The sequence below is a fragment of the Buceros rhinoceros genome, unplaced genomic scaffold (genome assembly GCF_000710305.1).
Source record: "Buceros rhinoceros silvestris isolate BGI_N320 unplaced genomic scaffold, ASM71030v1 scaffold19066, whole genome shotgun sequence".
Classification (NCBI taxonomy): Eukaryota; Metazoa; Chordata; class Aves; order Bucerotiformes; family Bucerotidae; genus Buceros; species Buceros rhinoceros.
In genome coordinates, this window is record NW_010417327.1 from 86,632 (window position 1) to 98,656 (window position 12,025).

Sequence of the window (12,025 nt, forward strand, 5' to 3'; positions counted from 1 at the left end):
CTGCTGAAATCGGGTCACTGCAGTAAAGCAGGCAAAATTCACGTGCCCAGAAGGAATAAGCCACTCTGTCGCACAGGAGAAATGAGTTTGCCCATTTCAGTCATTCTTTCTCACCAGCTGCAGGCACAGCCCTTGAAATCACCTTGTCTGTGAACAGAGTCACATCACATAACCAAGAGATGGGCAAAAATTTAGCCAGCTAGGACACTATAAACACCCATTTAAATGCCTTCTAATACAGACAAAACTAGCCAATCCCCTCTGCATATGGTGCTCATCTACAGTCTGTCCAGACTGCCCCATCTGCCCAGTAACAGCAGGTATCATCTACTTCAAAGCATGAGATGATCCCAAGCCCTTGACATTTGTAAAACATTTAGAGAGCTACAAAAAAAAAAAAAAAAAGCAAAGCAGTTCCTTCATTAAGAGTGAATTACAAATTTTATAAAGTAAAGATAATCCTTTGCTCACTAGATTTATGGGGGCAAAAAAACCCCCAACCAAACAACAAAAAAACCCCAACCACACACACAGGAAAGCAAATGACTACCTAATGCATCCCAGCTCTGAGCTCACTCTCTTACAAACAGCCTGCTCACTTTTACAAAGACTTTTGTTTCCTTTTCCTAAATAAAGCTGAGGCCATCTTAAACAGATTCTTTTCAGTTCCAGATATTTCAAAGTGAATGTTCCTAAAATTTCTTCTATTTTCCTGGAACCTTTTAACTCGGTAAACAGGTCTCTGTGTACAACTTTCAACTACCTTTTATTCTGTGATGTCAAATGAGACCAGATAGGCATATTCTTAAAAGGCTCTCATGAAAATGCAAATGAACAGTTCACACTAGTCTGCTGGCTCAGTAAATAGAACAGTTCGAAGTGTTTAGACATTAGTAAATAGACAAAAAATACAGAAAAAGCCATCTGTAGCCCTGAAGAACCTTTTGTTTTGTTACCACCATAAAACTTGCAATGACAGTATCTTCAAGATACCTCCTGTTACCTGTATTAGCTTAGACAACATATTCTTCTAGTAGCTGACCTGCAGAAAGAATATAAATTTGAGTGGAGAAATAACACAGAATTTAAAACCCAGACTTACCTGCAAACACAGGAGACAACTCCCAGCAAAATGCACATAATCGTATTTTCTTACCTGTCAAGTTTTTCCCCTCTCCTACTCCTAGACATCACCAGTCATTTTAATGTTGTTGGGTTTTTTTAATTCCAGCTCAAATACAGCAAAGCTTTGTGTGTTCTTGTCTTCAGACACTATACCATATACGGAATATTCCTTTGAAAGGATTTTGTTCTTTACTACCACCAGGACAAAAAAGCCCTGAAAACGGGTTTGCTTATAGTGCCAAACCTGGAGGGATCTAAAGGTGATATATTAAGTGTTATATATCCAGGTTCTTTGCTTTTAAATTGAGCTACTTGAACCCAGTAAGAAATATAAAAATATAAACAGTTCCTGAAATTCAAACTTCCCAGTTCGACAGGCCTCTTCACAGACGCTTCCCGCTGCACAAACACTGCAAGAGGGAGCCTGTTAGGGCTCCAAAAAGGTTTTGGGAGGGTTAAAGGCTGTAGACTCGGCTCTGGGAGTGCTTCCTCAGCATCCTCCACCTTCCTCATCAAACAGATTAGCTCAGAGACACTTTCATCTTCACATTAAGCTCACTGAGGCCGCTTGCCGGGTACATTTTGGGTGTGCCCATGTGGCCACGCCAGCTAGCTGAGTCACAGAAGAGCTTCTGCTGGAAGAAGCCCTGTCACTTGAGGTGATTTTCACTGGCTAATGAACATGCATCTGGACGACTGCTGTACCCACTGTCCATCAGGTGCACAGGAATGATCCACCTACACTCTAGTAACACCCCAAAATGCCCTGCTCAGGACAAACCAGGGTCTGTCTGCCTTCTGGCAAAGAGTGAGAAAGAAGCGCTGAGCTGCATCTCAGAAGCCCAATAAGCAGAACCTGGCTTGAAATCAGCAAGTTTCTGACCTGAATCTGAACCAGGCTCATTAGTCTTTAGCTATTTCTGTCTAGCCTGCAGCATCTCACAGAATAAGGATATTCAGAGCCCAGACAGTCTTCAACAGTGAGCACTTCAGATCCTCAAAACTGTAATCAATCCAATGGGTTGCTGCTGCAACTTCTGCCCGGTTTAAAGTCAAGGACAGGTATTTAGAGCCAAAATTCCCTTTTGAGTTAAAAGCAAACAGGGTCCGTTAAATTCTATTGACCTTTTACTTGGAACCAACAGATCTACAAATACACTTCTTTAATACAGGGAAATTTGGATTCTGATGCAATCATGTTACTCCAGAAGCTTGGCCTAAGGCCACAGTGCTATCACCTGCAGAAACAACCCAGTGCTCTACTGGTGCCACACAGCCCCTCCCTCTTCTGTCAGCAGCAACTACAATTTTGGTTTAACCACAATCAATTTCCCATCCTGGTGCACCATGCTATCACAAAGACAGTGGTAGGAGCACAAAGGACGATATGGCACAGCATGTATCCCTGGCTAGGATTATTTCCCTTCAGTTCCAACACCAGCCGTTGTTAGCTTAGAACAATGCTGAGGCTACGGGCAAGTCAGTGTGAAGATGCTTCTGGTCACACAATCACAGGATGAATGAAGTTGGAATGTCATCTGGTCCAACCACCTGCGCAAGCAGGGCCACATAGAGCTGGCTGCCCAAGGACTATGTTGAAAGCGCTTTTGAGTATCACCAAGGATGGAAACTCCACAACCTCCCTGGGCAACCTCTGCCAGTGCTCAGTCACCCTCACTGTGAAAAGTGTTTCCTGATGTTCAGAGGGAACCTCCTGTGTTCCAGCTTGTGCACGTTGCCTCTGGTCCTGTCACCAGGCACCACTAAGAAGACCCTGGCTCTGTCTTCTTTGCACCCTCCCTTAAGATACTTATATAGAATCATGAGATTCCCGAGTTTTCTCTTCTCTGTGCTGAACAGTCACAGCTCTGTCAGCCTTTACTCACAGGAGGGATGCTCCAGACCCTTCATCAGTTTTGCGGCCCTTTGCTGGACTCTCTCCTGTAGCTCCATACTGGTGCTTTGGCAGTCTGATCCAGCTGATGGATACTGATACCAGCTTCCTTTTCTACCCTGGAAATGTGGAAAAAAGCATGCAGAAGAGTGCATGCCCTTCCCAAAACAGTGGCTCTTTTGATCAAGCAGCATGTAAAGGAGAGCCTGTCTCAGAGCGCTGTATTTTGTGTTTGATTTCTTAGGGAGCAGCAGTAACTACCAGGCACCACGTAAATGTAACACATACCTCAATCTGAGACTAAAAAAAAAACCTCTGTCTTCTCTGGGTAGGAAGATGTTTATTCAAAGAGCCTTAACACACTCACTATCATTTATTTTTACAGCAGGTACACCAAACCAAGACAGTTAAAACACTAAGTGCCCAAAGCTCTAGATATTATATAAATAAACTTTAAATAATTGCCTGCATTAAAGTGTGGTTCAGTGTTCAGCAAGGAAAACAGCGCTTGTTTTTTTTAATTAAATTCTGATTTTCATCTATAGTTCTAGACTGTTCTGTTTGTTTATTTACATGAAAAATTATCCTTTTTGTTGAGTGCCAAAGCCTTATTCTGAAACTGTATGGTTAACTCCAGTATTTCAGAAAGCTATGCATCAAATAGATTGACGTGACTAATGACATTAAGTCCCTCAACCAGCAGTATAAGCAAACTTGAGCTAACCAGGCACATTCTTGCTGTACATACGGCAATTTACAAACACTCTTCTGAATAACAGAGATAAAGGCTGCAAGGATACCAGCTGATACAGCCAAGAACCATGCACTTGCAGTGATGTCCAACAGCTTTTGATGCACTGCGGGATCAGACATCAAGCCGAAATGCACTGCTCCAACTCACATTCAGCAGCAAGGAGCTGCAGTCAAAGACGATGTCATCCCATCATCAGACTTCCCTCTACCTGCAGCAGAGCTGGCAGGAAGAAACCTGTATCTCCACCTCTGCTGCTCCAGGCCACAATCTCACTTCTTGGTATAATCTCAAGACAGGATGCCCAAGGGCATGTTCCCTTCTACCAGGTGAGAAGAGCATGATGATGGGCAGTGGGATGGAGCAGCACTACTTCAGCTACGAGAGCTTGGCTGGAGCAAGCTGGCCCCTCGGAGCAGATGACCTCCTCCATTAGGACAAAATACGCCTGTTTGCTTTGACGACCTTTTTTCACATGGTTTTGGATGTCTCTCCACTGCGCAATGATGCTGGTTGTCAGTAAGTTATCCACAGTGATCCCTCAGGATGTCTCCTCATAGTATTACTAGCTTAGGCTGTGACTCCAGTTTCAATTCATGGGTGATAAGCATCCCTGCACAAAAGTCTCCAGCTCAAATAGCTGGCAACTCTGCTGTGAGCACCCGATGCTGTCAGGGAGAGTGATGCTGTCCTCGGGCAGCGAGGACAGGCACACCACCGCTTCAGCCAGGATGATGGAGTGGCAGCGGCACCTCTTGCACTGCAAACACACTGCCCTGCCAGCCCAGGGGTAACAGAGCCCTGCTGCCTGCCCTCAGCCTCCCAGCCACAGCCCTGAGTCTTTACAATTGTTAAGAATTGTGTTTAAAAAAATTGCTACTGACTCACTTATTTTTCATAAAAGCTGATTATTGTCCATTTGTTGCAGGCACTAGCTTGCCTGTTGGAAAAAAAAAAAATCACCCCATTGGCAGAAAACCAATATACACGAACATCTACAAAGAAGCTGTTACAGTTTATCACACAGTAATCCATGGATTAAGGTCATTAACAGCACTCAAAGACATATTGCCATGACTCTAAAGGTGCTCTTCTGGCTTCCAGGATATATAGAATGTAACCCCCTCACGAACATTTCCCCTGAGTTGTTTTCTTCCAAATCTTCAAAAGAAGAGAAGAATTGAGAAAACCCAGAAGAGAGATGCCTAGCACACTATCTTGGCACTGCACCAAAGAAAAGTTATAATGAAAAGAAATTAACATTTTCAAATAACACCAAATTTTCTTCTCATTCACACTGATGTTTTCACAGTAAGAGCGTTCTTGGTGAGCAACCAAAATTTTGATCTACAGAGCTAAATTTAAAAAGCAAGACAAGACATTCTCCTATGCCAAAGACAAAGCCGCAACTAAAATTTTCAAAGTAAAATCTGAAATGCTCAATTTTGCCCTTTTAATTATTTATATTAAATTAGCCTTTTTGTTCTGTTGACATGAGAACAGAAATCTACCATCGCACAAAACACTGTGTACTCCCCAAATCCCACGAGATCATTAATCTTCCTTTATGCAGTACACAAAGTATTTTCACAGAACTTTAAAAATAGTTTTCTAAACTGTGCCTGATGTCATTAGGAAGTCAGAAGAAGTTGATGGCCTAACAGCGTAACTGCTAAATATCCTCCAAAGGAGAGAATCCCTTCACTCTGTTCTCAACTTACACTGCTATCTGCACCATTCATACATGTAATTATCAATGCTATTAATTTATCTGAGAGTCCCCAACACCAAGGGTTAACAACCTGTTGTGTCAAAATTGAAGTAATGGATAGACTTTTCTTACTTCTGTTGATTATTTTTGAATAGAGAATCTGCACTCTTTACATATGATTTGTTTCATTAGGACTCTGGTCACGGGTTAGTACTGTGCCACCATGTATTTTCATTTGCCATAAACCCATGCAAATTCATAAATCGTACTCAGGAGAATACAATTGTCCCACCAGCTCTAAGCAATCCTGTACCCCACAGTCACACGTAACTTTTGTAAACATCATACTGACACTGGAAATCAAAATCCTTAGAAAGAAATCTTAAAAGTTTCAACAGATAAAAGTTATGACTAATAACATTTGCATTAATATACAACTTACAAAGAACAAATTACTTTCTGATTAAACTGGTTTAGTTGTAACTCATCATTTCACATCTTGCTTTCAGTACAAAGTAGTATTATTTTCACCACACGCGTAAATTTTTTTTTCCTTACCTTTAAGGAATCAAAGCAGGCAATAACTCTTCCATTTTCAACCTGGCAGCTTTTAGGCGGGTGTGCAAATTTGCATTCTTCATCAGAGCGTGAACAAGTTCCCCTCTGAAATTGTCTGCACACTTCTAATGTTAGCCATTTTGTATCTCTCACAGGAGCAACATTCAAAGCCATGATGAAAAGCTGATTTTGAATTTGTAAATTGCTCTCAAGTGAATTATGCTGAAGAAACTTCCAAAACTAATGACAAAGGGAAGGGAGAGAAAAACAACAACAACAACAAAAAAAAAAACAACAAAAAACACAACCAGAAAAAATTATTTCAATTCCAATTTAAAAGAAAGTTAAAAAAAAAAAAAGTGGGGGATGATTAAGGATGTCCAATGCACACAAAGCAGAATAAACAGAGAAAGTTTATCAGCAAGCAGTCACTCATCAATCATTAAGTCCCAGTTGTAGACTTTTGGCTGGGAAAAACCATGCTCAGTTGCATTTCTGTCTGTAAAACACGTGGACTTGCTGATTGTATCACAGATACACCGATCCTAAGCCAAAGTCCTTCAATGCAATGGCACTCCTTGATAGAATAGTAGTTCTCTGACGGCTGCTTGCTGGTATTGATTACACAAGAAAAGCAATGCAGTCATTGGTTCATGTTCCAGGAATAAGTCTTCTTTCTCTTTTTCTGCTTTCAGTTTCCCATCAACAAATTGGCAAATGGAGGCAGCTGAGGTATCTTCTGCCAGTTGTAAGGTGAAGGCAATGTCTGGCTGGCAAAGACGGGGTTGTGAGAACACAAGCGTAGCAGTCCTCGCTCATAAAAGTGACTTGACAAAGGCACTTTTTAAGTCACTGACCTGACAAAACAAATACAGTATCAGTTCACATGTAACTCATTCAAATCAACATTACAAAAGACCATCCCTTTTTTTATCAGGTATTATAAACATACTGCCAATGCTCATTTGTAATTCTTTTTTCCAAACAAAATCAGCCTTCTTCATGAAGTTACACGTGACAAGGGAATAACTAGTTGAAACACATATTGCAGTAATATTCTAGGCAGCAATCCAAAAGTTGGGAATGATTTAAATAGATGAATGTGGCAGACACAATAATTAGCCATGCTGGTTGTGAAACAATTCAATGTGTTTAGTTTCCAAAACAATATACAAGAACCCGTTTCCTTTAATTTATCACTTGACCCTTTAGATTGTGTTACGACATTACAGGCTGTTACTTATTGATTTTTTTCTTCCTTAGAAAATGAGGATGGAAGTATTCTGTTCAGATTTTTTTGTCACTCTTCCTGTTTCTCAAGGAAAATAAAATGAAACAAAAAATTGTCATTCCAAAATTACAGGGGAAAAAAACCCTTTAGTATTCCATAAAGAGTTACTTTCCCTCTTAAGCTAAAGGCTGTTTCATAAAGGCTTCATGAAAGAGCTCACAACTAAGTCAACCTCCTCTAATGAGTTCTTTCTAATATGAAGCAGTCTTTATCTAAATTTTCCTTTGATTAAATTAGCTTTCATGTACCTTTACAAATACATGGTTCAGTATCAAAATCTAAGACCCAAATATGGAACTTAAGTTATTTGGGGACTGTAAAATACTCAGGATATTTTACAGATAAACAGATCTGAAAATCAAAGGGTTAGATATTATAAACATTTTAAAATAAATTACTGTATTTTATGCAGTGAAACCACAGACATGATGTTTCCTTCTATTCAGCTTCAAAGGAACACAACTTTTACTTTGCAGATACCAGCCAGAAACAGTTGATGAATTATTTCTGTGCAAGAATAAAGAGGGATGGACTGGAATAAGTGAGGTTTTCAAAAGCATGAATAAAAATAGCTCTAAAAACACTGTCAGCTTTCCCAAGCCCGAATAATTACCATTCTATGCTTGGTTTCATCTGATTTAATTGAAGTCAGTATTGTTAGCAACGCAAGTAAGAATTACTCACACACCGTTTCAGGAACAGATCCCAGTTCTGACTTCCAAGTCTTCACATCAAAAGGCTTTTCTATTACTTAATAATGGTACCAGAAAGGGGTTTACTATGTGACTGATACCTACTCCAAAGTTTTCTACTGCTAGCATGAATAACAGCAATGCAATACTAATTGTCAAAAAATTCAGTTTCAGTTCCAAGATGCAACAAGAGGGGTCTGGATGGTACTTAGCTAGCTTTACCTGGTTATCAAAAATAACGAGTTGCAACAAATCTAGCACATTTTAAAATAATTCTACACAATTGCAGTATAGTACAACACATGAGTTATATATTCCTCAAATTAAATATTCCGTCAATGTCATCCCACAGCATCAATGAAGAGTGAGGTTAAGCTGAAAACACACAAAGAGGTGAGAAAATACTAATAACTGATGAAAAGGAAAGCAAGGGGTAAAGACAAGGAGAGCCTCTCCACAAGAACTTACTGAGGAGACAGCTTGGTGGGCTGGCTAAATGTAAAAGAGGAAGTATTCTCCCTAGAGCCACCCATTTCAGTTCAGTAACGGTTTTCAGTAATAGATGTAGGAGACAGAAATTTTGTGAAAAGGGTAAATGTTATACCACACACTACTGAAAGTCACAAGTAGTAAGTAATACTCTGCGAGGCTATATACTACTAACATTGATGAAGTCGTTCTCAAGTAGTAGGTGTTAAGACTGAAGAAAACTAGACATTGCACATGGCAGCAAAGCCAACAGCACAGAGTATATAAACAGCAGTAGCCACGGTTTTAAAAAAAATAAACAAACCAGAAACACATACAAGATTCTTGAGACTGCAACAAGAACTAATACGAAAACGTGTTTGGAAAGTAGAGGGTAAAAAGGAGCAAAATAACAGCATCATCCTAATTCCTGTCATCTTATTACATTAACTTTTTCTAAAGAATGGGAAGTACAAAACGTTCGTCTCAAAAATACGCTACTTGTCAATAACAACACCACAATCTGATTTCTCAAAAGCCATGAAGTGTTCCAGCAGTTTCTACTGATGCACGCTTAGGAGAGACAGATCCCAGACATTTCTAAAGGTGGCCATGCCTGCAGTGGAAGCCAGGTGCAATCAAGGTAAGGACAGAAGAATTTGGAGTGATTCATCCCCACCACTTACACGGCCTATGTGGTCTTGACCACATTCTAGGCAGCTGCCACATCTCCTCTGCCCATCACCTGCACCAAAAGTGCAAAGGAAGAGATGCTGCCTGGAAAGCCTGAACATGAGAGGAAAGCAGTACAAGGAGAAATGAGAGGAAAGAAAAATCAGGGGGAAAAAAATATGTAAGGAACCAAGGAAAGTAGAGTTCAAAATATGAGGAAAGAGCTCAAAACAAGGAAAAAGTGGGAGTGGAAGGTAGGAAACTGAAATGGCTGGTTATGAAAGAGGAAAGAAGGGAGAGACTTCATGGGAAACGTGGAGGGAGGATGTGAACACTGGGAAAAGAGAAGGGCAAGAAGGAATTTTAGGAGGAAAGCAAAAGATACTACGGTTACAGGGAAAAATCTAGCGGTTTAAGCAAACAGAGGGAAGTAAATGAGGGAAAAGAAACATGGGATTTACAGGTGAAAATACAGTAACAGCAATAATTCTCAAAAACATGCTTCCAGGCTACAGGCCATTACTAACATCACAGCCCACCCTGGCCTTATGTGCTGCAAAACACACCCATGGGGAACAGCAGGGCCTTTAGCAAACATGAACTTTGCTCTTCTTTCCACTACATCTAACTTCTATCTTTTGTCCTAACGTGTCAGCCAAAGATAGATGTTCTGCAAAAACCAACTGGATCTAACCAGCCTAGAGCCCTCGGCACTAACAGGGTCCCTTATACATGTAGAATGGTTACTTTTTGGTTTGCTTGGGGGCTTTTAGTTGTTTTGTTATTGTCATTAATGATACCAACTCAAGCCTACACTCCCCACTGTACCTAAAAAACTATCAAAACTTACACATTGATAACTGATTTGCAAAATACTTTTACTTCAGCTTAAGAAAGCACTCAACATGGTAAGTATGAAAGAACTAATTTTGTTTGGGTTTTTACAACTATTGCTGTTTATTTTCAGCCTCTTGCACACTTGAACCAATTGAATTAATCTAGAATGTGCATCTAAAAATGCAGTTTTTGTAGGCTAAGTGGAATAAATTTATGGACAGGTATTTGTAAAAACTATTCAGCTTTAGATCCCTCTTTTCAAAGGGATAGAAGTCCCCTTCAGGACTTATCTACAGTCACCAAAATTGACCTGCTGGATACTCAAATACCAAAAGAATGTCTTGGGAATTTAGTTTTCAAACCCAGCAGGCATATGCTGCAACTCTTCAGAGAGAGACTGTTAACCTAGCCAAATGTGGGAACGCTTTCAAGAGGACCAAATTCACAGCTCTAATCCCAGGCAAACTGTACTGTCCAGTTTTAAGCCCTTGACCCAAAGCAGGTTGCTACCACAACTTTTATTCACTTACACGTAAACACAAAGTCTTCTAGAAAATCACATCCGCTGTCCTAAATTCACTTCAGGAATCTTTTTACAAAGAATCAAAACAATGACCCTGCAGTAGACACCAGGCACAAAGAATTTCAGGTTAAAATGAAGCTCTGTCTGGAAGTTCTAAGCAGCAGGAAACAGGCTCTCTACCCTGCGACATGGTTAACTGTAAGCATCACTGGCTTCACACTCCACAACACAAGTTTACAAACCAGCAACGTCTTAACCACATATTACCTTAATTTAGATTCTCATGATGTTCCTATTTGTCCTATTTGTTTATTGAGATAAACTAATTTATAAGAGATAATACCCTTGGTTTAGCCACTCCTTTCAGCCTGGACTTACTAGTTTCAAATCAGTGATTTTACCTAGGACAGGCAATCTGGGACAAAATACAACAATTCTCACATGTCCAGGACATCCCATGACATCCAAACATAAGGAGTAACCAACATACCCCACTCTACAGATGCATCTTCAGACTACTGACAAGCAGTGTGTTCCTTCAAAAAGGAACCACAGTTGTAAAGGGAACTTGATTTGCTGTCCACTACGTTTGTAGCCAAAGACTAGTCGAAAGATTGCCTGTATGAATCTAATAGGGATCCTTCTATAACCAGATCGAGTAAGTATCTTGAATATTCACAACGGAAATACAGATATTCAAAGACTGACAACTACTGAACCCTCACCCTTAAGGCCAGAAAAAGGCATCCAAATCCTGGCAAGGCACCCTTTTTGTTTTCAAGAGCACTCAGGGCACAGCCACGTGTTTAGGAGACATTGGCAGGTGCTTTAGTCCAGAAGATGGTGGAACTTTGCTCCAGTTTTTCAACTAAACCTCACTGTTACATTCGCTTAAATGTCTTCCTCCCTCTCCCCATTGTTTGTGCTTTAAACAGCATTCAAGGTCTTCAAATCAAAGAGAAGCTGCAAACTGAAGGACCACTGCAACTCCACGAACACACTCCAGCACGCACCGCTTTCAATTCCATCTGCCTGCCACTTCCTTGACTCCCCAGTGCTGTTTTCTCTTGCCCTCCCTCAGACTCCCTGATGAGGAAAGCAAGGCTGCAGCTTAATCCTAGGCTAAAGCTGGATCCGTTACGATCTGCCTCTCCAGGTACAGAATAAAGCCAACACAGCAGCATAAAGAATCCTATTGTCATGTGTGCTGGCCAGCTCAACCAAGACATGCCCATCTGCCCATGCCCCACACCTGACAGAGTAAGAGCAGAGCAGGCATGACAGGGCGTGAAGACACAGGCTGCAGTACTGCTCCCTCTCCTGAACCCCACCTGCAGCAGGTCTGGCTCCTTGATGGAAGCTCCTGTAATTACGATGCTGTATCCCACAGGATGTGATCCCTGTCCCCGGAAAGCAAGACTGACTCTCAGTCATCACATGCTAAATTAAGCCTCACTGTGCAAAATCCCCCCCTAAGCAATACAGAGAGGATCTTACGTCAAA

At 40.8% G+C, this 12,025-nt stretch overlaps 1 protein-coding gene across 8 annotated transcripts in view; it reads right to left on the reverse strand.

Annotated features, from left to right (window-relative positions):
* Positions 1-6,603, reverse strand: part of MBNL2 (muscleblind-like splicing regulator 2) — a 70,085-nt gene extending 63,482 nt beyond the window's left edge. For 7 of the 8 annotated variants that reach the window (XM_010138180.1, XM_010138179.1, XM_010138178.1 and 4 more), the window contains exon 1: positions 6,040-6,603. In XM_010138180.1, the coding sequence (XP_010136482.1) occupies positions 6,040-6,213 (174 nt within the window). In that variant the 5' untranslated portion in view covers positions 6,214-6,603. The remainder of the gene's footprint in view (positions 1-6,039) is intronic. The other variant, XM_010138174.1, reaches the window with a different exon arrangement.
* Between the last annotated feature and the right edge of the window lie 5,422 nt (positions 6,604-12,025).